Genomic DNA, 27,204 nt, shown 5'->3' on the forward strand with positions numbered 1-27,204 from the left:
CAACATGAATGTTGGCTGAGACTGGTTTTGGTTTTGAGGTCAAGCCAAAATACTTAAGGGCTGAACCCAGCCTCAAGTTTTCAACCTTTATGTTAAAAATTTTAGAAGCCCGATATTTTTTTTTCCCTAAAAAAAAAAATATAAAATAAAAGGTAAAAGTTCATGACAAGCTTAAGGAAAGCACATTTCACTCCAGAAATTACATATAATTGACTCCCAAACCACAATTAATCATTCTAGACACAGAGTTCAAAAAACAAACCTACAAACCCCAGAAGCTGTGTACAATCCAAAGCAACGGCTCCAATTACCTATTTTTAAAAGTCCTCTTTTGTTGAAACATCAGAGTAAGGACTCTGACTCAATTCGGCCGGTCACCCTGTGTCTGTCCCTCTTTCTAATTTGTCCCTCTTTCTCTCTAGTGTCATTGGATCTCTCAGTCCAACCTTCCTCCCCTGTCACCTTGACTGTGGCGAAGCCTTCTCCCCACCCTCTGCTCCAATAATATGGCATCAATGTCACTGCCAACCCACCGTCTCCTCAGGAAGTCCCAAGTCCCCCACAGGGCAAGTGAGGCAGTAAGTCCGGTCACTGCGGCCTTCCCGCCCTGTGACACCTGTGACCACTCTCTGCCTCTGTCTGCCCCACGTGTTCCTGCCTGCACGTGTGTTCTCCTCGGTTTTGAGTCCGTAGAATTTCCCCTTTCCTGCGAGACTTGCCAGCAACATGGCCTCCTCTGGGAAGCCCTCTCCAGGCATCTCTGTTCTTCCTTTGAGCGCCCAGAACAGTGCAATCACACTGTGTTCCAGAACTTTCCAGACTGTATCACACTCACTGGCTTTGTCTCTACACGAGGTCACTTGGATTCTCAGTGAATTCAGAAAGGAAAACTGAGTCTGAGGAAAAGATCTAAGGCTCCTGGTCCACTGGGTCCACCACTGATTTCTCAGAAGATCTGAGATCCATGGACACCCCAGAGTGTGAGGGCTGTGGCTCTAACCCCAGTGTGTGCATGCTAAGTCGCTTCAGTCATGTCTAACTTTTCTGCAACTCCATGGACTGTAGCCCGCCAGGCTTCTCTGTCCATGGAATTTTTCAGGCAAGAGTACTGGAGTGGGCTGCTATTTCCTTCTCCAGGAGATCTTCCTGAACCCAGGGATCAACCCCACCTCTCCTGCGTCTCCCGCACTGGCAGGCGGGTTTGTACCAGCAGCGCCACCTGGGAAGCCCCCAGCACTGGGTACCAACTTCTGGACAGGACACAAGCCAGCACCTGGAAGGAACAGCCTACCTTGTACAGCTGCACGTCGTAGCACTTAAGGAGCCGGCACACGTCGGGCAGCGACAGGAGCATCACTGTGTCTTGCTGCAGAGACTTCCAGAAGGACATCAGCAAGTCCTCCACCTGACGTGAGGGACAGAACATAGCTCTGAGCCCTGCTTTTGTGCCTGGTGAGACCAGTCCCCCACAGGCAGTTCATCAACCCTGAACGGTAACTGGATGAATTTCATTCCAACCCATGGAAAGCTTTGCCTGTTGGCTTTTCCAAGCTGTATTTAATGTATTGTATTTTACTTTTAAAAATGTTTATCTAAGTAAGTAAATCTCATTATTTATTAATAAATAAATGCTTTATAAATGATATTTATTAATAAATAATAAATTTATCTATAATATAACTAAGACCTGCTCCAGGTCTCAGTTGTGGCACACAGGATCTTTCAGCTGCAGCATACGAACTCTTAGGGCTTCCTGGTGGCTCAGATGTTAGAGAATCCCCTACAATGCAGCAGACCCAAGTTCAATTCCTGGGTCTGGAAGGTCCGCTGGAGAAGGGAATGGCAACCCACTCCAGTATTCTTGCCTGGAGAATCCCACAGACAGAGGAGCCTGGCGGGCTACAGCCCATGGGGTCTTGAAGAGTCAGACATGACCGAGCGACTAACACTTTCACTTTCATGCGAACTCTTAGTGTGCCTTGTGGGATCTAGCTCCCTGACCAGGGATGGAACCCAGGCCCCCCGCCTGGGGAGCACAGAGTCTGCCACTGGAGCACTAAGGAAGGTCTCCCAAGCTGTATTTTAGAAGTGATTTTACATCCATCAGAGGGCACCTGCTGGGTGGGTGGAAGACTGGTCCTGAGGCAGTTTTCTAGAAGGAAGGCTGATTATGATAACAAGGGGGCTCTACTGATTACAGTAGGACGAAGATTGGGCCCTGGGGCACAAACCAGAGTTCAGAATGCATTTTCAGTGACTGACTGACCCCTTCAATTATTTTCAGCTCAAGAAGACATGTAACCATATATAACCGAAGATACATTGCCTCCTCCTTGACATCATGTTGGAATTCACCTACGACAGTTCAGTTCAGTTCAGTCACTCAGTCGTGTCCAACTCTTTGCAGACTGCAGCACGCCAGGCTTCCCTGTCCATCACCAACTCCTGGAGCTTACTCAAACTCATCTCCATAGAGTCGGTGATGCCATTCAACCATCTCATCCTCTGTCGTCCCCTTCTCCTCCTGCCTTCAATCTTTCCCAGGATCAGGGTCTTTTCAAATGACTTAGCTCTTTGCATCAGGTGGCCAAAGTATTGGAGTTTCAGCTTTAGCATCAGTCCTTCCGATGAATATTCAGGACTTATTTCCATCAGGATGAACTGGTTGGATCTCCTTGTTGTCCAAGGGACTCTCAAGAGTCTTTTCTAACACCACAGTTTAAAAGCATCAATTTTTTGGCACTCAGCTTTCTTTATAGTCCAGCTCTCATATCCATACCAGACTACTGGAAAAACCATAGCTTTGACTAAGGACAGTGCCAGCTAAAGGGAGCCAGTGTGATTCTACAAAGGGTACTTCTTTTTATTATTAGCAAAATATTTATTCATTTTAAAGTGAAATAGCATTTTATCATGAACTGGGTTAATGCTATAAACCTTGGTAAAAGAGCCTATAATTCCATAATGTATTTGCCACTTTATTCTGATTCTGAGTGTACCTCCTGAAAGCCAGCTGCATCTTTTTAACTTTTTATTTTGTATTGGCGTCTAGCCAATTAATAGTGCTGTGATAGTTTCAGGTGGACAGCAAAGGGACTCAGCCACATATACATGTGTCCATTCTTCCCCGAGCCTCAGGAGCCTTCTTTAAAGACTTCTGTTGAGAAACAAAATGGCAGGGCCCTTTCTTTATCTCCTCCCATGTGGACCTGGTGGCCCATCTGAGTTGCCAGCTCATGAAGACTCTCGCCTTCTGAGATTTCTGCAGCTCAGATATCCTGAGGCAACACAGTACTGACTCCAGGTACTCCAAGAACCCCAGACTCTTAAGCTGTTTCTTCTGTGTAGGCTGTGAGTGCTGACCCCGGATTTGAAAATCTCTTCAGATTTCTCTTCAAAAGAAGACATCTCCAAAGAGACTCTGGTATTTAATGATAAAAACAAGAGCCTGAGCAGGGAGGAGGAATCCTTTGACTCCGAGGCTGGAGGCTTCTGGGGCTCATGGGTCTGGATGAGAGAGCACTGTCTCGGCCCACCCCTCGTCCCGCCTCCCACGTTCCGAGTCATCCATCCCGATTCGCCTGCTACAGAAATATTTCTCTGATTTGTCCCTCTTTCTCTCTGACGTCATTGTCACTGTTCCAGACCCAGCCCTCCTTCCTTGTCACCTTTGACTGTGGCAAAGCCTCCTCCCCACCCTCTGCTCCCATAATATGGCATCTGATGTCACTGCCAACCCACCACCTTCTCAATAAGTCAGGGTTTCCCACGGGGCCGGTGAGATCATAAATCCGGTCATAGCTACCTTCCTGTCCTGTGACCACCCTCTGCCTCTGCCTGCACCATGCGTTCCTCCCAGAATCCCTCTTCTCCCCCATGTAGCATCTGTTGGACTTCTGCTTTTCTATGAGACTCGCCCGCAACATGGCCTCTTCCGGGGAAACTTCTCCAGGCGTCTCTGTTTTTCTTCTCTTGGGAGCCGAGAACAGTTCGATCACACTGTGTTCTAGAACTTTCCATACCATATCACACTCATTGGCTTACACTGTTCCTTTCAGTACCAGACTATCAGCTTCTCAAGACTCCAAGGGAATACCCTCTTTGTTCCGGAAATGGTGCTGGTCACAGGGTAAGTATTCAGTTAGTACTTGATGAAGCATCGTAGACAAGAAGAAGTGGATTGGATATTCAACTTGGGGGTGTTTATAACATGGTGTTAATAGGCCAGGGGTCACTCTGAAGACAGCCTGGTCCCTCCCTCAGGCCAATGTTTTCTACAAAGCATGAAATGCCTTCATGCTGAGTAAATATTATCTCCCAAAGCGGAAGTGCTTAGAACACTGAAGCCTCAGAAGACTTTTCATTTAAATGTGCACTTGCTTCTCTGGAGTTTCATTTTATACGGTAAAAGATAGAATTCAGAATGGTTAAAAGATTTCTTCATGCCTTTCATGGCCAACTCTAGAATACAATCCACTCTTGATGATTCCCATGTCAGAGCACCCTGCTTCAAACTGCTTCTTGTGCATTGCTGCTGCTGCTGCTAAGTCACTTCAGTCGTGTCCGACTCAGAGCGACCCCATAGACGGCAGCCCACCAGGCTCCCCCGTCCCTGGGATTCTCCAGGCAAGAACACGGGAGTGGGTTGCCATTTCCTTTTCCAGTGCATGAAAGTGAAAAGTGAAAGTGAAGCCACTCAGTCGTGTCTGACTCTTAGCGACCCCATGGACTGCAGCCACCAGGCTCCCCTGTCCATGGGATTTTCCAGGCAAGAGCCCTGGAGTGGGGTGCCATTGCCTTCTCCGTCTTATGCATTAGCTTGTATCAATAACAGCTCTGAAAACCATCTCTGAGAATCCCAGGGTAAATAAAGTTGTTGTTCTTTAGTCGCTAAATTGTGTCCAACTCTTTGGGAATCCATGGGCTGTAGCCCACCAGGCTCCTCTGTCCATGGGTTTTCCCAGGCAAAAATACTGGAGTGGGTTGCCATTTCCTTTTCCAGGGGATCTTCCCGACCCAGGAATAGAACCCATGTTTCTTGCGTCTCCTGCATTGGCAGGCAGATTCTTTACCACTGGGCCATCAGTACTTTATTCCAGATCAGCTGGAATTAGGATCTAAAAATAGCTGAGTTTATATTTAAAGCGTAAAATTATCCATATGAGCACCTTGGAAAATTTCCAGATGATTAAACTGAATAAAAATATCACCTTCAAGAGCTCACTGACTATAAAACAGCTGCATTCTAAGCACTTTAGTGCGATGAATTCCTACTCCACATCCCTTGAGGGGTCTTTTCAAGCCGAAAGGTTAAGAACAAGTCATAAATGCTTGCGTTTTGTAGATAAAACCCTACCTTCTCGAGTTCTTGGTTCCTCACACGTTGCAGAATGTCTTGACAACAGTTGCAGTATTCATCAGCAAGGAAGGCCACCTAGGAGGATAGAGAGAGTCGTTTCGGCTGGCAGCCCACTTCTAGAATTACCTGCTTCTCACAGACCTTGCCGAGGCCCTAGTGTGTGTCAGCCGCTCAGCTGGCTCTGACTCTTTGTAACCCCGTGGCCTCCAGGCCACCAGGCTCCTCTGTCCATGGAATTCTCCAGGCAAGAATCCTGGAGTGGGTTGCCATGTTCTTCTCCAGGGGATCTTTCTGACCCAAGGATTGAATCCAGGTCTCCTGCATTGCAGGCCCTATAATAATACCATCTGGCTGTGGCATCAACCAAACTCTTTCCTGGGGCCGTGTGTTTTTACTGATAGTTATGCGAAGTGGTACCCCACTCCAGTATTCTTGCCTGCAGAATCCCATGGACAGAGGAGCCTGGTAGGGTACAGTCCACAAGGTCACAAAAGTCGGACCTGACTGAGCGACATTTTCATTTCATGTGGAGTAATGCATAACTTCAACTAAAATTGAAGTCACTTCGTTTTTGATGCCATAACTCATTTATTTCTGGGTCTGTACCACCCACTCTAAAGACCACTGATCTTTGCCACCTTTCCCTCTAAAGCCCAATTTCCCCTTCCATATGCCCCCAGACCCAGTTGCTAGAAAATACACAGACCTCTTTCTTGCTCTGTGATGGAGACCCTCATTCTAGAATGTGACATGATCCCAGGTGGAGTCTTTTTATAGGGCGTGAGGAGAAGCCCTGAATTTCCTGACCATCACCCAGCCCAGGAGGGAATGACAGTCCTCACGGGCCTGGCAGAAGGCAAATCTTAGTTCATTTTGTACAACTGTGATCACTGGCAGACTAAGAAGCCATTTACTGCCCTAGGCAGCAAGGCACGGAGCATTAGTCTCCCTGATGTGTGCAATCTTACTGTTAAAAAAAAATTTTTTTCCCCACACTGTGTAGTATGTGCAACTTCCCAACCAGGGATCAAATTCATGTCCCCTGCAATGGAAGCACAAACTCTCAACCACCAGACCACCAGGGAAGTCCCAAGCCTACCATGTGGTAGGAGTATTTCTTTGCCAGTTCCTGCTCCCAGAATGGACATCTCCTGAATTCAGACAAAGGGGATCCAATGGGTTCTGTCTTGATCGGTGAATGATTGTCACCCTAAAACCATTTTCAGACAGATTATTTCTTTAAGTCAGATAATAATTATTCACTGCTACTATAGGTTAATCTTTCATCCACACCCCTGGGCACTTTCTTGATCCCAGCAACTATTTCCTCTTGTTTCATTGAAAATGATACTAACCTTCCTCTATAAGACTATACTCTCTAGTCACCAGAGAGCAATTAGGATTTAATATTTTACATATTTAATATTTCAAAAATGACCTTGCATTACAAATGCTGTATGTGTGTGTGTGTGCTAAATCGCTTCAGTCGTGTCCAACTCCTTGGGACCCTATGGACTGTAGTCCACCAGGCTCCTCTGTCCATGGGATTCTCCAGGCAAGAATACTGGAGTGGGTTGCCATGCCCTCCTCCAGGGGACCTTCCCGACCCAGGGATCAAACCCACGTCTATCTCTTGCACTGGCAAGTACGTTCTTCACTAGTGCCACTTGGGAAGCCCACAGCTGCTGAATAGTAACAACAAAAAGCCTGCCTATGAAAAACCCGATGCCATAAACACATTCTACAATGCTTGTCTACACGTTGTCCGCCCCTGAACTAAAACCATCTCCTGTCTGGGTCACTATCCCTGGATTACAGAAATGGTCAGTCATATATAAAATCTCAGGGCCGAATGAACAAGGAAAGTGAGGGGCACTGACTTTCCTTTCGAAGAACAAATTACAGAATATAAAACATTTTCATTAAGAATGGAAAAAGGCCATGCGGCAGAAAGTGAACTCAACAATCCTGCTGCTCACCTCCCTGCCCTACTCCCACCCCGGAGCAAGGGGAGGCATGGCTGCTCCTGATTTGCATGAAGGACTGTACTCAGATGATTTCTTCAGGATTTCCCTGACATCTTTTGAATAATTTCCATTCTAATAGAGTAGGTGAGAGCATTCCTGGGAAGCTGGAAGTTGAGCCCCAGAGCCTGCCCTGCTGGACTGCACCGGGGTCGGGGGAGTCCCCCTCATCCTCTCCAACCTAATGGCCTGCTCTGTGGCAGCACAGCTCCAGGGTCAGTATATCCTCCTTGGCTTTCTCGTTCTGCACTCTGAGCCTTCCTAAGCTTCTCACTGAGCTATTCACTTCTGAGCTACTCAATTTGCTTAGCAGATCGTTCATGTGGGTTTGCAGTAGGCCCTTGTCTACACGCCACGGGAGGACAGAGAGGTCTTCTGAACTGCTCGCCCTACCCGGAGGGCTAGGAGTGCCACCCCAACTGTGTCCCACGGGCACTGCGTTCACTGAGAGCAGCCACCAGCTTCCTCCTCACCTGATGCTCCCTCATTATCAGCCAGCATTGCCTTGAGGATCAGGGGGTGAGTGGCTAAGGGCTGCCCATAATAACGTTATACACAGGAAAATAATTGCATCTAATTCAACAATTACTGAGTATTTCAGGGTCTATCATAGCAAATCTATTTTATTCAACACTCACTGCTCCTTCTTCTTGGAGAATGCGGTTATAATTAGTAGACTTTTCAAAGGCAACAATGTCTCCACTGTGACATAACAGATAAGAGAGAAATAATTTTAGTTAGACCCCTATTTCTGAGCTCAGGCATAAAGGTTCTTTTGCAGTGAGGTTATTTGTGTGGGGGGAATACCGTCCATAGGGTTGCATTGGAACCGACTCAGCACACACACACACACAAACACACACACAACTTTGATTTCAAAACCCTCCTCCAAGTTTCTCTCCACAACTGCTGATTATCACCTGCTTAAAGTTTTTTTTTTTAATTCATTGTATAACTGTGACAATCACATATTTATTTTTAAAAGTTTATTCCCTTCAGAAGCAAGAATATGATGTCCTCATGGTTAGAACGTGCTCTGGTGAGAAAAGAAAAATCATCATGCAGATGAAGTCTTCTATTTTCTGATTTAGAGCTTTGAAAATGATCAACTCAGAAATGATAATAATATCCTGTGAGTCAATGGATGGGGCAGGGCACTTTCACAGAACAAGGAAACTGCGAAGGAATAATATGTAAGGTCCATGTCAGCACACCATGTGGGTTCACATGTCATCATGGAGAGTAGATTCAGTTCTGTGCACGTGGTGTGAGGTAGCAGACCAACACTCTGCTTCTGCTTCTGGATGCAAGTTCAAGGTCTTCAAGGCAGGGATGGCCTGGGATGGTGGTAGTCAGAAGGAAGTGGAGGAAAATGGCTTTCATCTCATGCAGGAAGGTCCTTCATCCCCTTCAAGCCTCTCTAAAGTCCCAGGAGCTCTCCCTTGACCTTAGGTTTGGGTCAGTCCATTCTCGAACAGTCATGTACGGATGTGAAAGCTGGACCATAAAGAAGGCTGAGCACTGAAGAACTGATGCTTTCGAACCGTGGTGCTAGAGAAGACTCTTGAGAGTCCCTTGGACAGCAAGGAGATCAAACCAGTCAATCCTAAAGGAAATCAACCATGAATATTCACTGGAAGGACTGATACTAAAGCTGAAGCTTCAATACTTTGGCCACCTGATGCAAAGAGCTGACTCACCAGCAGCAGAAGGGGGCGACAGAGGATGAGACAGTTAGATAGAATCACTGACTCAATAGACATGAATTTGAGCCAAGTCTGGAAGATTCTGAAGGACAGGGAAGCCTGGTGAGCTACAGTCCATGTGGTTGCAGAGTCAGATACGACTTAGTGACTAAACAGAAACAAAAAAGCTGTCAAATGACCACAACAGAAACAAAGCCAGGGCGCAGGAGTTACCTGGAGGTGAGTCGGCTCGGAGAGGTCACTTGGCTTCCATGGGGGCTGTCCCCTTGGCTCCTGCCCCACAGGCAGGGCCCAGGCGGTTAAGATTTAACTGCTGGGGGACAGGGAAGGGCAGCTTGGGAAGGAGGTGGCAGCTAACTCCACAACAGAACAGGCATCCTTGGCTGCTCTTATTTGTGTCGCTTGAGCTCTGAGAGCTTCAATTTTCCACCCGACGAAGGGGAAGGATGGGGTAGCTTCCATCCCTTAGTTGGGAAGAGCCCCTGGAGAAGGAAATGGCAACCCACTCCACTATTCTTGCCTGGAGAATTCCACGGATAGAGGAGCATGGCTGGCTATGGTCCATGGAGTCGCAAAGAGTTGGATACCAACGAGCGTCTAAACAATAACAATCTCCCACCACTAAAAGAACTTTTCCAACCCCCAGAGCCTGTAACCTTCGCTCAGAGTCTCCAGGGTGTGCATGAAGGTTAGCAGATTCTCCCAGTCTCACAAAGGGGGTCAGAGGAAGGTCAGGGTCCCTTCTGGGTCCTGCAGACTGCCTGCTTCACTCAGCACAGTGTAGACACATAAAAAACACATTTGACTTTCATTAGCTTTTACGATCAATTTGGCTAAAAAGGGTCCAGCGTAAAGAGGACTGGGACATGATTATATGCCACACGACTCAGCCTTTTTTTTTTCCTTTTCCCGAAAGTGTTGTGTTAGCTGAATACGCTTTCTGGCATATAACTTTCTTCTAGCTTAACTACAATTTGCATCCACATTCTCAGGTTCTGACATCATTTGTCATTAATCCAGACTTTCATTTGCATCATTTTGGCATCATCATTTGCCCTTGCAAATCATCCTAACAGCAGTGAAACAACAATGTGAAGCAATTACAAAGGTAAGAAGATAAAAATGTAATAAAACCGAATTCACGTCCCGGACGTGTTCAGCCTCAGACTGTGGAGGCAAGGTGTTTCATCTTCTCACCGTTGATGGACTTCATTTCCATTTTTACTCAAAGAACATGAATCAACGACTCTGTTTTTGGTTAGGAGTGTGTGTTAGTTGCTCAGTCGTGTCTGACTCTTTGCAACCACCAGGCTCCTCAGCGCATGGGATTTTCCAGGCAAGAATCCTGGAGTGGGTTGCCATTTTCCTCCTCCAGGGGATCTTCCTGACCCAGGGAATGAATCTGGTTAAGACACCCTTAACTTGTTTTTTAAATTTTAGGCCGTGCCATGCGGCATGTGGGGTCTTAGTTCCCCAACCAGGAACTGAACGCGTGCTCCCTGCGTTGGGAGCTCAGAGTCTTAACCACTGGACTACCAGGGAAGCCTCTCAACTTGATATATTTTTTTCCCATTTTATTTTTTTATCAACTTGATACTTTTACATCTCAAGTTAAATAGTCAATGTATGTATTCATATCAGGGTAGGTCTTATGATTGCAAAAAGCTTTATTTAATATCCTTTTGATTGCACTAAGCACACACACGACACTAACGATTAAAATACACTGAGCATTTGCCCATTGCTAAGTGCCTTATTCACTCCCCCTTACTCCTCACAACAACCCATTATGTAGTGGAGAGTAATTCATTATTTTCCCCAGTTATGTACAGGAAACAAGAAACAATTCACAGAGCCAGAAATCCAGCTCTGACTTCACATCTTCATCACTATTACCTCTTCCACTCTTTCGTCTTTTAAGACAGGGGTCCCCCAACCTCCAGGAGCTAATGCTGGATGACCTGAGATATAACTGATGCAATAATAACAGAAATAAAGTGCACAGGAAATGTAGCGCACTTGAACCATCCCGAAATCATCTCCCACCCCAGGGCATGGAAAAACTGTCTTTCACGAAACTGCTCTCTGGTGCCAAAAAGGCTGGGGACCACTGCTGTAAGACACACATATGTGTAATAATAAAGAATGCACACGAGGAGGGCAAAGGAAGATGCGAGGGTTTTGAAACAAAGTGGAAAAGAACAACTTTAAAAATTTTTATTTTATATTGGAGTATAGCTGATTAACAATGTGGTGTTAGTTTCAGGTATACAGCAAAGTGGTTATACACACATATGCATGTATCTATCTACTGTTTTGCAAATTCTTTTCCCATTTAGCTTATTACAGAATATTGAGCAGAGCTCCCTGTGCTATACAGTGGGTCCTCGCTGGTTATCTATTTTATTTTATATTGGCACAGAGTTGATTAACAAAGTTGTGTTAGTTTTAGATGTGCAGTCAAGTGATTCAGTTATACACATACATATATCTATTCTTTTTCATTCTTTTCCCATTAGGAAGAACAGCCTTCTTTTTAAACTGGATTGGCTGAGTGTGGCTGAGGGGCGTGGGTTCCTTATTTTCTGTGCTGGGGGCTGTTGATTTACATTGCTTAACTCTATCCCCATTAGATTTTTATGAGCAACTTAATTGCAAAATGATGATCTAACGGGACACCTTTGAAACTGCTGAAAGTCTGTCGTTCCCGAGGGAAACGGCAACCGGAAGCCAGGCCTCCTCGGCAGACAGACGGCACGCCACCTTGTCTGGGCGTCTGGGCTGGAGAGGAGGATGTGAGGGGTGCTTTGAACAGGTGAGATGGTTTGGGAGCTTCACCTGCTTTTCAAAGCTCCCCCCAGCAAGGGTGCAGTCCAGGGCGGGATCCTCCACACCTATGTTTTGTGAGCTGCTAGACAACAACCAGGTAATGCCTATTTAAAAAAAAAACAAAACACACCTTAACAAGTTCCAACCAGCCTTGCGAAGCACAGGGTGGACACGGCCCAAGTGCGGGTTGCAACTTGGACCCCTGATTATACCTGAGAAGGAGGCCGCCCGGGACGCAGCAGAGCCCTGCTGTCGGGGGAGGGCTGGCCCCAGGAGGGTTTACCTCCTGCAGGCAGTGGGGCCACGTGGACTCCGTGGGAAAGACACCGAGATGTTCTGGGTCTGCGGTGCCCACGATTGCTTGGCTGACAGCTCCCTTGAACTCGCCCTCCCAGGGTGATGAATGTGAAAGATAAACTGGAGCCTTTCTGCTCCCCTGGGCACAACCAGCCAGCCATGGACCCAAGGTCCTGGGTTCTGCGGGCTGCCAGGCAGCCCCCTGAGCTCATGAGCTGGCAGAGGAACAAACGCACAGAGAACAAAGGCAGGCGTGACTTGGGAAGGCCCGATTTTAGAAGCTTTTTACAGGCTTTTAATATGCTAAGTTGGAAAAGCTGAGTGAGTGTGTGTGTGTGTGTGCGTGCGTGTGGACTGGGGGACGGATGAGGGCAAGGGCTAGTTTTCATATGTCCTGAGAGAAACCTGGGCCTCCGTCCCACTAATCTCAGAAGTCACATTAGATAGACCAGGGACTCTTCTATTTGGAAAATGACAACGTTTTCCTTGTGACATGTCAGCCAGGAATGTTGCTTACGAGGTGAAGAATAAACATGTTAAGCAGAGCTGTTTCTCTAGATGTGACAACCACACACACACTCACACACACACTCTCTCTCCATTTCCCTCCCCTTCCCCTGACAATAACAGAGCATTTTATACTTTGGCCTCCATTCGCCAAGAATTTCTAGGTCAGCGCTTAGACCCTGGTCCAGGGCTCAGTCCGGCTGCCAGCTAAACAAGACTGGGATCTGGGGAGGTCTGTTCCCTGTATAAAGATGTTACCCTGGAGAGGGGAGCAAGGCAAGAAGTGCCCTGGAGTTGGGAAAGGGCTTCTTTGCATCTGGCACACGCTGCATATTTATAGTCATTTTCCTTAAAAAAAAAAAAAAAAGCCTCAAGCTGCTCATTGGTTTTGCAAATCAAATCTTGGTCTCTCCTTGGAAATGCTGCCTCAGCAGTTTTCAGTGGGATCCACCACAACACGGTCGTCCACCCCGCCCCCTCCCTCACCTCCAGGGAAAACAAACGCTCTGACACCAGGGCTCCGGGTCTGCTTGCTCCTGGGCCATCTGTGAGGAGTCCAGTGAAAGAGGTCCCGGGCTAGGGATCCTGTCCTCCTGCTAAGCCGCTGGCATCAGGAGAGGGCGGGGTGGATGGTGGCAGAGAGCTGACAGTAGAATTTCTCCTCTGAAGGGGCTCCGAGGGACAATATGGGGAGACAGGGAGGAGACAGGGGCTTATCTCAAGACTAAACTGATTTTAATTAGATTATCTGCTTTTTCTGCAGTGCCTGGTGGTGGCAGTGATGAGAAAGCAAAAAACCCCCAGAGTCCTTAAAGCCACTAGCCTGGCTCCCAGCCAAATCTCTATCCTGATGCTCTCATCCGCGGTTTCCATTTCTTTCCTTAACATGAGGTCCAGAAAACACACACACACACACACACACACACACACACACACAAGATGCCCTTGAAAAATCCAGATGCCTTCTCCTTCCCGAGGCAAATATTAGCAGGAAAGTGCTAATCAGACCTCAGTTGGCTGCACCCTCAGAGAAGCGCCTGGCTCAGTGGAGCTGTCACTCTGGGGAACAAGGAAGATGCTGGTCTGTGGTTGGCTGGGGGATCCCCTCCGGGTTCTGAATGCTAGTGAGCCTGTAACAGCGGGACCTGAGGGTGTGCCCTGGGCGGACACAGCCACCTGCCTTCCTCGGTGTGTGAGGACAGGGGGAGGTGCTTGGTTAGGACACTGTGTGAACACGTGTGCTACCTGTCCAGCCCCCCGGCCCCCAACACACACACACACACACACATGCACACAGGCCAGCGTGAGGAGGGCTCTGAGACTCAGGGACAATCCAGACTCTGCCAAGGGGGGATGGATGCCAGCAGAAGACGTCGGCAGGGGAAGACTGGCCACTTCCTAGGACCTGTCATCACATGTTTTCCTGGACTGAAGGGTGAGGCTTGATTCATTTGTAATGTAGGTAGCAGAAGTAAGAAATCATTCAGGGTCCCGAGCTGAGCTCCCTGCTAACAGCAGGCCCCCACCAGCTGTCTGTTTTACACACATACAGTATCTATATGTCAATCCTCCTGTCTCAATTCACCCCACCTTCCCCTGCTGTGTCCACAAGTCTGTTCTGTATGTCTGTCTCTACTCCTGCCCTGCAAATAGGTTCATCACCACCATTTTTCTAGATTACACATATGCGTTAATATACGATATTTGTTTTTCTTTTTCAGAATCCACTCTCTGATGACCTAGAGGGGTGGAGATGGAGCAAGGGGAAAGGAGGGAGGTCCAAGAGGGAGGGGATATAGGTATTCATATACCTATGGCTGACTCATTTTATTGTACAGCAGAAACCAACACAACATTATAAAGCAATTATACTCCAATAAAAAATAAAATAATCATTCAGAGAGCTCCATTTTACCTCTGCCTGATCTCCCCCAATGGTGACATCCTGCCAAACTCTAGTACAATATCACAATCTGGTTTTGACACTGATACAAATCCACTGATCTCACTCGGATTTCCCAAGCCTTCCTTAAACTCATTTTTGCACGTGGGCATGTAGCTTGCCTGTGGAAATGCCTGCATCCAGCACCACGGCTGGGACACAGTGCGTGTCTCATCACAAGGTGACCACGGCTGCACCATCTCTTGTTCCCTCAGCCCAACGCCCCTAACTCCCGGCAACGAGGAAGCTGTCCTCCATTCCAGAAATTTTGCCATTTCACAAATACCACATGATATCACTTATTTGTGGAACCTGAAATATGACACAAACAAACCAATCTACAAGACACAAACAGGGTCACAGACATAGAGAGCAGACTTGACGTAGTCAAAGGCAAGGAGGGTGGGGGAGGGATGGATTTGGGGGGGTGGGGTTAGCGGACGCAATCTGTTATACATAGGGTGGATAAACAAGGTCCTGCTGTGGAGCACAGGGAGCTGCATTCAATATTCTGTGATAAACCATATGGAAAAGAATATGAAAGAGAATATGTGTGTGTGTGTGTGTGTGTGTGTGAATCATTTTGCTCTACACTTGAAAACTAACACAACATTGTGAATCAACTACCCTTCAACTAGAAAGGAAAAAAACTTTGTCATTTCAAAATGTTTTATAAATGAAATCACACAGTATGGAACCCTTTGAGATGGTTTTTTTCCACTCTGTAATTCCCTGGGGATTCATCCAAGCAATTGGACTGATAGCTGGATTGAGAGAGAAGGAATGATGTCTTGCAAGGACAGGATGATGGGGAGCCAAGACAGACACGCATTTGATGTCCTCCGAGCAAAGCGAGCATGGCTGAAACCAAGGCTGTGCATTCGGGAGAAACTGGCAACGTGGATGGGAAGTGCCTATAGAAAGAGCTGGGGACGGTCACCAGTCTGGGAAGAGGGGGCTGTAGGCTCTACACAGGAGGTAAGAGCAAGCTCCTGAGGTTTCCGAGCAAGAAAGAGAAAAACTGAAGAACTGGGGGCAGGTTAGTCTCATGGCTGTGTTCAGATAGTGGTGAGGTGAAGGGAGGGAGCTTACATAGGACCCATGAAAATAATATCGATGTGAGACGATGAGGACATACAGGAAACACCTGTAACCAGGAAGAGCCATCAGGAGACCCAGGAGGGGAGAATTAACAGGACTTGTGACCCGGGAGTCAGGGAGGGCTGCGGGGTGATCCTCTGCATAGGTTCTATCTCTTGGGATCACAGATGGAAACGAGGGCGTCAAGAGGCAGAGGTGATGGGAGGGAGCGAATGAAGTTAAAGTTCTACCTCTTCAGTGGGAGGGACCAGTGGGTCCTCTGCATGGGAACATCCAGGAGATGGCCCAACAGAACATCCCTGGGGGTGGGTGAGACGAGGAGCAGGAGAAGTGATTAGGAGGAGGACTCATCCGTGGAGGGAGCGGCAGGTGAGAGACAGAAAAGAATTCGGTGTCCTGGGGTCAAAGTGTAGGAAAAGCGTCATTAATGATGAAGCGACGGGTCTCTGGGAGATGCCTGCCCTGGTGGGGAAGGGAAGGGCTCATTCTAGGGAAGGGACTGGATGACGCAGAGTCCTGAGGGCTAAAGGAAAGTTCAAGCAGGACATGGCCAATTCTGTCAAATTTGACAGAGGAGAAGAGCAAAGACAGTGCAAAATGGCCCTGGCCGTTGAGATGATGATGAAAATGAACGGTAACTGAGGAAATGAACGTGGTACACGTTTCTCTGGCAGACGATGTTGCCAGAGACTGACGTGCATGTCAGAGGAGTGTTGATGTGATGTGCGTGTTTCCATCCTTAAGAAGGATGAATGGCACAACAGCCAAAGAGCCAGTTCGAGTCAACGCAAGTACAAACGGTCCTAATATGAACTAGGCTGTGACCAAGACCAAAGTACCTAAGTGACAGGTACTAACCTGGTGCACCTTTTTCCACCCAGAAGGTAGCAGTACTGGGCATAGAAGAAAGAACTTCTCTTGATACAGATTCCGTCGTAATGATACCTGAAAAATAAACACGGTCTTAAAGATGGTGTCAAACCACTAACTGGGCTTGGGAGAAGAGACAGGACAGCCTAGCCAAGGAAGACTTAGAGCTGTTCTCTAGGGTTCATCATTGACCCCATTTAGCAGGAAAAGCTAATCAGTCATTCAGCCTGACCAGGCTCTGGTAGGTGGACCATTTCATACTATCTCACACGCATCGGCTTTGAAACAAGCTCGCGTATGTCCTCCTCTGCTTTCCTGACTTATGACACTTGAATATGAGAGATGCCACAGGGAAAGCCTCCTGTCGTCTCTGCCATCAACTTTCTCAAAGAAATGCAGACCAACGCCAGTGTTCCCTCTGTTGAATGGACTCAGGTTCTCAAACCCCCATAAGGAAGTTTGGTTCCTCCTCTGCTAAGCCCAGGAAAGGAAGCAGCTTGTATGGGCTCATAGCTGCCCAACAATTTTTTTTTTTTTCAAATTAACTATTGCCCAATGCTTAACTTGGCAAACACTTCCCATGCCTTCAACTCCTTCATGGGTGGCAAGTCCTTCCCTAACTTGGCTTCTGTCCCTTCTTAGTGATTTCTTGCTCTCGCTGATTTCTCCTGACTTTTCTTGATTTAAAACAAACAATAAGTAACAATGATAACTGAGTGATAATTATAACAGGATACACCCGATAATACTGGAATTTCCTTTTGTGTTAAAAATATCACCTGGGTACCTTGGTCTCTTGAATATAATTCAAATATGCGAATTAGATGGAACACTTAGCAATTTTAGTTCAGAGAGTAATTAAAATAGTTTTATTGTTCTAGGGCTATCATTACTTAACTATTAGACATTTACATGTCTAAACATTGAAAGTGTTGAAACAGAAAAATACAGTGTGACTTTTGTACTTTAACACAATCTCTTGAGAAGACAGAGACTCAAATTCGGTTCTGGCATCACCTGAATTGTATCAGGCACTGGGAATTTCATTTAATTATGGGAATTCTTTGGGAGGAGTTGATATTTATAGTTTGTTTAGTTTTGCACTTTTTGGTCATCCATTTTGAGATTTTTCAAAATGTATGTTTTTAACATTTAGAATAAAACCAAAATGATCAACCTACCTGGCACTGCCTCTCGTTCCCAGCCTCCGGGTGCCAAGATCAGGGAAAACCAAGTGCACGAGCTAAAAGAGTAAGTTAGATTTAAAGTTGCAATTTTAAAATTTAGAAATAGAACTTTCAGCTTCATCTTTTGCCATGTTTAACCTGCATTCCCTCTTTTCTAATCATAAAGAAAATACAAATAAATGAAATTTGGAATAATCAGACAAGTATAAAGAAGGAAACACAGCACTCCAAGGGAACCACCATGTAAACTCCAATGCAGTTCATTCCTGACTTTTTTCCAAAGCCTTCCTGTGCGAGTGGATTCTGCAAGTCTACACTGGAAATACTGGCATCGTCACAATTCTCGTGTCAGCAGCTCTGCTTCCCACTTTCTTCCCCCTACCTTGTACTGTAAACATTTCCCCGTGTCATTAAAAATCCTCTAAAAACAGGGCATTACTAACACTGCAAAGCAGTCCATCATGCTACTTCCCTTTTTCCAATGTGATTGGCATTTTCATGTTAAAATGTATTCATTTACTTTTCATTTGAAAGATTTTGCTAGCAAATGTTACAAAATATTAAATGAGAGCTACTTCTGACTCAATGTTTCATCTCCCCATCATTTATTTATTTATTTTTGGCCATGCCAAGTGGCTGTGGAATCTTAGTTTTCCAACCAGGGAATCAAACCTGCATTGGGAGGGCAGAGTCCTAACCACTGGACCACCAGGGAAGTCCCCATCCCCACTATCTTTTTTTTTTTTTTTTAATTGAAGGATGATTGCTTTACAGTATCTGTGTTGGTTTCTGTCAAACATCAACATGGATCAGCCATAGGTATACACATCTCCTCCCTCTTGAGCCTCCTTCCCACCTCCCTCCCTACCCACTATCTTTCTGATGTACATTCTGTTAGCACTGATATGATATCTATGACCAATTATATTTTTTAAAAACCAGAAGTCTGTTCTGTCTGAAGGTCCGTGACAAACATAGTATCCAAGTGCATGACTGTTGAAAAGGGAAATCCTGTATCCTGGTAAAACTACAAAACTACAGAGCAGGAAGGCAGGATGTTCCAGGCGGCCCTGTAATAATTTCTTCCATGTTCTCTACGTCTCTGGGTCTGCCTTCCTCTCTCTTTTATTCTCAGCTTCCAAGTGGGAGGGTTGGATGTCATGAAACATTTCTCCTGCCTGCCTCAGACCCTACCTCTTCCTACAGGAAGGCTCCCCCACTTTCCCCTGCCCCGCCGGACCCTGTGTGGAGGCACAGAAAGGGAGAGGAGGGCAGGTCTGGAATGTTATTTTTTTTTTCCATATTTACTTTACATATATTTTAATTGGAGTATAATTGCTTTAGGTCTGGCACAATTAACATCAAAGTCATGAGGCCAAATCAAGGAAGGAGAACCGAAAGGGACGTGAAACATAAGCCACAGGAGAGAGCTCCCTCAGAGGCTCCCTCCCTCAGAGCCTCAGGGCTTCCCCCCCTCACAGCTGCCTCAGACCCACCCTCACTCAGAGCTCCCTCAGAGCCTCTCTTCCTCAGAACTAACTCACACCAACCTCCAGAGCTCCCTCACCCTCACACCCTTTTCCACTCAGAGCTCCTGAGGACCCTTCCTCACTCAGAGCTCCCTCAGCGCCTCTTCATCTCGGCTCCCTCAGAGCTTCCCTCAATCACAGCTGCCTCAAAAAAGTCCCTCCTTAAAGAGATCCCACAGAGTCTCTCTCTATCACAGCTCCCTCAGACCATCAGACCCTCTCTCGCTCAGCACTCCCTCAGAGCCTCTCTGGATCAGAGCTCCCTCAGACCAGCAGACCATCCCTCACTCCAGCTCCCCTAGAGCCGTGCTCCCCCAGACTCTCCCTCCTTCAGTGCTCCCCCAGACTTGCTCCCTCAGAGCCTCTCTCCCACCCTGGCCCCTCAGACCCTGTCTTGCTCAGGGCTCTCTCAGAGCCTCTCCGGATCGGAGCTCCCTCAAAGCCTCCCGTTCTCAGCACTCCCTCAGAGTCTCTGGACCAGAGCCCCCTCAGACCCTCAGACCCTCTTACTCAGAGCTCCCTAAAAGCCTGGCTCCCTCAGCCAGCCCTCCCTCCCTCAGAGCCTTGCTTGCTCAGCGCTCCTGCAGACCTTATCTTGCTCACAGCTCCCTCAGAGCCTCTCTCCCTCAGAGCTCCCTCAGATCATCCCTTGATCTGTGAACAGTGGGTAGGATGGGGTGGTCCAATCACCTCAGACCCTGGGGAAGAAGATTCAAGAATTAGCGTCAAGGACTGAGCAATGTCTGGCTTGGGCACCAGACTCCAAGTGGGCAGTCCTGTGGTAAAGACTTTACCTTCCAATGCAGTGGATGTGGGTTTGATTCCTGGTCAGGAAGCTAAGATCCCACATGCTTCATTGCCAAAAAACCAAAACATGAAACAGAAGCATTATTGTAACAAGTTCAATAAAAAACTTTTAAGAAAATTTTAAAAAATGGTCCATATTAAAAAAAAATCATAAAAAAACAAAAGCTGACAGGTGAGAGGGCCCAGATTCTGCCTAGCAAGGCCCCAGGATGGGCAGTCAGGTTTTGGAATGAGTTATTCACTAAAGCCAGGGATGCATTCTAGAACATTCTCAAGGGTTGCCCTGAAGAAGCCACGGGGCGGGGGGCGGGGGGGACGGACCAGGAGACAAGGGTCTGCCTAGCCCCCAAATGTGAAGATGTGTGGTAGAAATTTTCCGTCCATTTTTACTTCTCCCAAAACCCAGAGAGGTGGTGGGACAGGGGAGGGAGGAAAAGCAGGTCCCCATTCCTAGTAGCCTGCTCATGAGAAACCTTGCTGGAGGATTGGGGAAATCATTCCACTTTAACCTCAGCTCAGAGTGTGGATGTCACGTGGGGCTGGATCTTGTTAGGCAGGTATCCTTTGGTAAACTAGAATGGCAATGGAGTTTTGTATCACCCAAGGATTTCTAGGGAGGTCAGGCTGCATTTCTGGACAATGAGGCCATGGCCAACATTTGCCTTCTTCTTTTGTACATGTTTCTTGAATCTCCACATTTTCTATTAAGGGAATGTATTATTTCATAATCAGAAAAGCATCAGGAAATGCTACTTTAAAAAAAAGGAAGTCAGCGTTTGGGAAGTTTCCTCATCCTCGTAAGCCTGTTACTTGCACTGGGAGTGAGATGACCCGTCATGTACCCGGGACTGTGGAGCAGAGCAAGAAACACCCCAACATCTGCACAGGAACTTGTGTGGAACCTGGAATCAACTCTATTCCCAGGGGAAGAGGCAGGAAGTGAGAAGTGGGTATTTTGTTGTTTCTCTTGTAAACAAGCTTTGGGATCATATCCTTTTCCCCTTCCTCTCCCTTCTTTGAGTCACAGATTCAGCAACTCAGAGTCCCTTTCCAAGACCAGCAACACTGAACTGGCTCATTCTTTGGGCAAATTCCCAACAGGAACTGAAAGCCAGGACCCCAGTGTCTTGGGGGATGGATTTGAAAGGAAGTTGGAAGATCAAAAACGCTGGACAAATGCCCGCGATCATACCGGAGGCTCTTTTTAACACTTTCTGTGGAACACTGCAGTGGGACCACCCTGGATGAGAAACGACTGAGAAGGAAATCGAAGACAGGTTTTGAACAGGAGCCTTAGGTTTCTTAAAAAAGGAGGCAGGGATGATCCAGAGCCCAAATGTGTCAAGCTCAAGTCACCCCATTCCCATCTGATAAGGCTGCCAGATAAGGAAAGTGCTGTAGTGCCAGGATGCCCAGACTCAAAAGCCTTAGAGGAAGTGTCCCAATCAATATGTTGAGTGATGAAAGGGCAAAATGTGGGCTGAGTGATAAGACAGCTGGGGAGTTCCTGGTGGGTTGGAAGACCTCACCCAGAGACATTCAGGGAGCTCCAGAGCCTAACACCTCATTCACGCCCACATCACTTTTGATTTATTGAGGGAGGGCTAAGTGTGAGCTTCAACAGCTGACACGGCTCGATGACTCTGAGTGTAGAAGATTCAGCAGGTCGGAACTAAGAAGCTGCAACTTAGAATAAGGAAACAGCCACTCTTGGGTTCCAACACCCATCTGCATTGACAACAATCTGATAACAAGGATAAAATATTCTATTTATCTGGAGTGTTTTACAGTTTACAAAGCAGTTTTGGGAGGCCTGTGCCCAGTCTCTCAGTGTTGTCTGATTCTTTTGCGACCCTCCAGGACTGTAGCCCACCAGGCTCCTCTGTCCATGGGATTTCCCAGGCAAGAATACTGGAGTGGATTGCCATTTCCTACTCCAGGGGATCTTCCCAACCCAGGAACTGAAGCCGCATCTCCTGTGTCTCCTGCATTGGCAGGTGGATTCTTCATCACTGAGCCACCTTACTTCTAATTCATGTGTTAAAAAAAAAAAAAAAAAAAAATGAAGGGTTACTTTTGCTGACCACAAGCTTTAAATGAAACCAACATAATGGCAGGGAAGGATAAAAAGGTTAGTAGTCAAAAAAGTAACAAAAAATACAAATAAAAGCTCCATCCTGAGCCCTCCTGAGACACTGAGTTGTACCCCTGGGGAACCTGTCTTTGAAGAGAAACACCAATAAATTGAAGTCATAATGAAACAAATGGGCAGGGAAGTTAAAAGTTGGGAGCCAAGAATATTCAGTGGAGAAGTGAGTATCAGTGGAAACATCACTGGAATTCACAGAATTGCCCTTGGGAGCCCAATGGGAGCCATCATTTCAGAAAATGATGTCAAACAACCTATCAGCTTGCAAATTAACCCCCAGACACATGCCCAAGAGAACAGCTCCACGTGCACAGTAGGAGACACATGTGAATGTTCACAGCAGCAAAATTGGGAAACAACTCAAATGCTCATCAATTGGAGAGCGAACGAATCAACTGAAATATTATAGAGCAGTCAAATGAATGTAGAGGAGTCTTGATATAAGAGTAAGTGGAACAAGTCCCCAAAGATGACACATAACATGATCTTCCTTCTAAAAAAATTCAAGCCACAAAAATTAAAACTGGGCTTTTTGAAAGAAATGCAATCTATAAAATAAGTCAGACAGAGGAAGCCAAAGATGGTATGATCTTGCTTATATGCAGAATCTAAGAAACAGTGATAAAACAAAAGCAAAACTAAAAACAAACAAACAAAAAAACTCACTGATCACAGAGAAGAGACTGGTTGTTGCCAGAGGTCACAGGACGGGTAGGGCATGGGCAAAATTGGGTTAAGGGGATCAAAAGTTTAAGAAAAAGAGAAATGATATAAATGTAGTAAGATTCTTTTTAAAAAGGCAAGAAAGGGACTTCCCTGGTGGTCCAGTGGTTAAGACTCCACGCTGCCAATGCAGGGGCAATGCAGGCAGCATCCCTGGGTGGGGAACTAATGCTCCCACATAATGCACAATGCAGCCCAAAAAAATTAAAAAAAAATTTTAAGGCAAGATAATGATGAAGGGGTTGATGGTTCCCAGGAGCTGGGGAAGGCGGGGAGAGGGGTTTCTGACCACATGGTTCCTATAGGGTGGTGGATTCACAGATGCTTATCATATTGTTTAAAAGAACAAAAGAACCTGAGAGAATCAGGCCGTGAGTGGATGGAAGGTTGAGGGCATGTCAGGAACCAGTTCCACTCTGTCCACTGAGGAACACTGAGAAAGGCAGCAGACAGGAAGGGAAGAAAGACTGGAAACCGGAGGGAGGCTGGACTGACACCTCTGTGGCCCGTGAGCAGGCTCCTTATCCCCAGGTCATTTCAGCACCAGCTAGGGGCCTCCTGTGGGGGTCTGATTCTGCAGGCTGTGAGCTGCCCCAAGGCCTGCAAGGAGCCAGGCGGCTTTCCGTCCGCCTGTGTTCTGCTTGCCAAGCACGGATCCTGGGGGAGGACTATTTGCCCAGGGGAAGAGTCACTTCCTTGTAACGGAGACATAAAAACACACTGCCCCCTCACAGCTCTGAGTCCCAGGCGTGTCTGTCCCCAGAGGGCATTCTGTTCTCATACAAAGCTCCTAGCTGGAGGTGACTTTGAAGGGCTTGTCATTGGATATGGAGTTGGACCAGTGACTGCCAAGGTCTTTTGGGAGTACAGGATACTTTTGAGGGAATAACAGGTGGAAAGAGGTCTGAATGAAGTCAGTTGAATGAAGTCCATAATGAAGTCAACTGCCCCAGCATTGCAGCAGGCTGTGGGAACCTTGACCTTAGTCACTCATGGTTCGTTCCTTGACTTTTAATGCTATCTGCCTCGGCGGATGGCTGTCACAAGACCAAGCATTAAAGATGCCAACTGTTTCCTCCCACCCACCCATCCTTCCTGCAGGCCTCTTTTGCCTGCAGATTGTTACAGGGTCAGGCCCTGGAGCAGAAGGTCAAGTGAAGCATCTTGGGAAGCAAGCACCATACAAGCAGCCATCATGGGAAATCATGACACTGGAGGAAGAAGCTGGCTTCTGGGATGGGCCTGGAGCAGGACTGGCAAGAGAAGCAGCATCACAGTGGTTTACAGACACACCAGAGGGAGAGAGGAGATGCCTGGTGACTCAGAATCTTGTCTAGGTTGTCTGAGAGGGGACCCAGCAGCCACAAGTGGCCACTGAGCACTTGAAATGGGCTGGTCTGATTGATGGGCTGTACATGTAAAGGGTCCATACAGTCAAGGCTATGGTCTTCCCAGTAGTCATGTACGGTTGTGAGAGCTGGACTGTAACGAAGACAGAACACCAAAGAATTAATGCCTTTGAACTGTGGTGCTAGAGAAGGCTCCTCGAAGTACCCTGGAGAGCAAGGAGATCAAACCAGTGAATCTTCGGGGAGATCGACTCTGAATACTCACTGGAAGGACTGATACTGAAGCTGAAGCTCCAGTATTTTGGTCATCTGATGCGAAAAGACGACTCACTGGAAAAGTCCCTGATGCTGGGAGAGATTGAGGGCAGAAGGAGAAGAGGGTGTCAGAGGACGAGATGGCTGGATGGCATCACTAATGCAATGGACATGAACTTGGGCAAATTACGGGAGATAGTGAGGCACAGGGAGGCCTGGTGTGCTGCAGTCCATGGGGTTGCAAAGAGTCAGACACGACTAGGTGAGTGAAAACCAACGTGTAAAATAATGCATTTGATCTTTGAGATCTAGCATGAAGAATGAACAAAACAACTCAGTGAGTTTTAAATACTGATTCCATCTTGAAACAACAGTATTTTGAATACTTGGGATAAAATTTAAAATTTATAAAATCAGTTTCACCTTAAAAACTTTGAAAAGGAGGATCTAGAATATTTAAAAATTATATATCTGGCTCCTATTACATTTCTATTGGGCAGCACTAGATTAGATTCTATGAGGTCCAGTCAAACTTCTTGCCATTGGATTAAATGAGATATCCCTCTAAAAAAATTCTCCTTTCGAGACCTTTGGTGGTCCAGTGGTTAAGAATCCACCTTCCAGTGCAGGGGATAAAGGTTCGATCCCTGCTCAGGAGCTAAGATCCCACACGCCATAGGGCAATGAATCCCGAGTGCTGCAATTAGAGAAGCCCACATGTCACCATTAGGACCCAGTGCAGCCAAAATAAAATTTAAAAAATGATAATAATCAAAATTCTCCTTTTAACTTGTTTTGAGTGGATTCTGTCTATTCTTGAAAACCTGACTGAAAGTAAATATGATGCAATATGAAAGCTATTATTGTTACTTTAATAACAATTAAGCTCTGTGATTCTATTAATTCTTTCCGTCAACAAATCCTATTGGCTGTCTTCCAAATACACCCAGGATTTGACCCCCTACACACCTGGGCTTCTCCCACCTCCCAGAGTTGAGCCTCTGATCCTCTCTTCCTGGTCTCTGCCCTCCAACCACTGCAGCCTCCTTTCTGTGTTAGCCCCCTCCTGCCTCGCGTCTTTGACATTGGCTCTGCCTGCTCTGCTCTTTGCTCATATAACCCCATACTCACTGTTTCATCTTCTGGAAGTCTAGACTCAAAAGTTACTTCTTGCCTCCCCTCAAATTACAGCCCTTCCCCTAACACACACATCCATATACATATACACACAGGCACACACACACACACGGATCCTTTACTCTTTCTACTCTACTTAGCATTTACACAATCTGCTGCTGCTGCTGTTGCTAAGTCACTTCAGTTGCGTTTGACTTTGTACGACCCCATACACAACTCACCAGGTTCCTCCGTCCCCGGGATTCTCCAGGCAAGAACACTGGAGTGGGTTGCCATTTCCTTCTCCAATGCATGAAAGTGAAAAGGGAAAGTGAAGTCACTCAGTTATGTCCGACTCTTCTCGACCCCATGGACTGCAGCTCACCAGGCTTCTCCGTCCATGGGATTTTCCAGGCAGGAGTACTGGAGTGGGGTGCCATTGCATTCTCCATTTACACAATATAATAGACTATATATTTTATATTCTTTATCTGTCTCCATCAACTATAATATATTAATAATAAATACAGGACTTCCCCAGTGGTCTAGTAGTTAAGAATCTGCCTGCCAAGGTAGGGGACATGGGTTGACCCTTGGTCCGTCCGGGAAGATTCCACATGCCACAGACCAACTAAACCCATGTGCCACAACTAGTCAGCTTGCACTTTAGAGACTGTGCTCTGCAACCGGAGAAGCTACTGCATTGAGAAACCCAAGCATCACAAGCAGAGAGAAACCTTGGCTTGCTGCAACTACAGAAAGCCCACGTGCAGACAAAATAAAAACATAAATAGAGTAAATTTAAATTAAAAAGTAATAAGTGCAGTGAAGGCAGGGATTTCTCTCTGTTCTCTGTTAATTGCTGTACTCTCAGCATCTAAAACAGTGCTGAAGTAGCAGTTGCTCAATGAATATTTGTTGGATGTAGAGGGTCTCAGATAGGCCATCCTTGTGCTAACGTTTGCTGCGTATTACGTGGTATAAACAAAGCCCCTGACAGAGCTCTTAACCTCCAGAAGAAAGCTTTGAGAGCCCAAGAGTTCTCTAGATATGAGCAAATTGTGGGAAGGATCAGCTGTTTGACCTCACAAGGTAGCTTTTAGCGCTTGTGGGGTCCTGAGCTGTGACATGTCTATGCAGGGAACAATGACCCGGCAAGCCAGGCTGAACGCTGCCGGTCTCTGGGGCTGCTAGAGCTGCATTCTCTCTGGTGAATGTAACCCCACCCTTCCCTTTCCTGGCCCCTCACTATGAAGTGTGGACAAAGGATGGGATGGCTTTGGGAAGGTGTGAGGAAGTAGGCTAATCATCTGGCTGGTTTCCAGGGTGAAGCCGGTTATATCCACTTCAGTTCAGTTCAGTTCAGTTCAGTCGCTCAGTCGTGTCCAACTCTTTGTGACCCCATGAATCGCAGCATGCCAGGCCTCCCTGTCCATCACCAACTCCCAGTGTTC

General features: G+C 46.7%; 1 protein-coding gene across 3 annotated transcripts in view; it reads right to left on the bottom strand.

Annotated features, from left to right (window-relative positions):
* Positions 1-27,204, bottom strand: part of RFX8 (regulatory factor X8) — a 52,169-nt gene that overhangs the window by 19,982 nt on the left and 4,983 nt on the right. For 2 of the 3 annotated variants that reach the window (XM_059891658.1, XM_024999321.2), the window contains exons 3-8: positions 17,817-17,878; positions 16,624-16,710; positions 8,022-8,085; positions 6,459-6,569; positions 5,357-5,434; positions 1,292-1,405 (exon numbers count right to left, since the gene is read on the bottom strand). In XM_059891658.1, the coding sequence (XP_059747641.1) occupies positions 1,292-1,405; positions 5,357-5,434; positions 6,459-6,569; positions 8,022-8,085; positions 16,624-16,710; positions 17,817-17,878 (516 nt within the window). Of the gene's footprint in view, positions 1-1,291; positions 1,406-5,356; positions 5,435-6,458; positions 6,570-8,021; positions 8,086-16,623; positions 16,711-17,816; positions 17,879-27,204 lie in introns of those variants that run through there. The other variant, XM_059891659.1, reaches the window with a different exon arrangement.

Source organism: Bos taurus, chromosome 11, assembly GCF_002263795.3.
Source record: "Bos taurus isolate L1 Dominette 01449 registration number 42190680 breed Hereford chromosome 11, ARS-UCD2.0, whole genome shotgun sequence".
NCBI lineage: Eukaryota > Metazoa > Chordata > Mammalia > Artiodactyla > Bovidae > Bos > Bos taurus.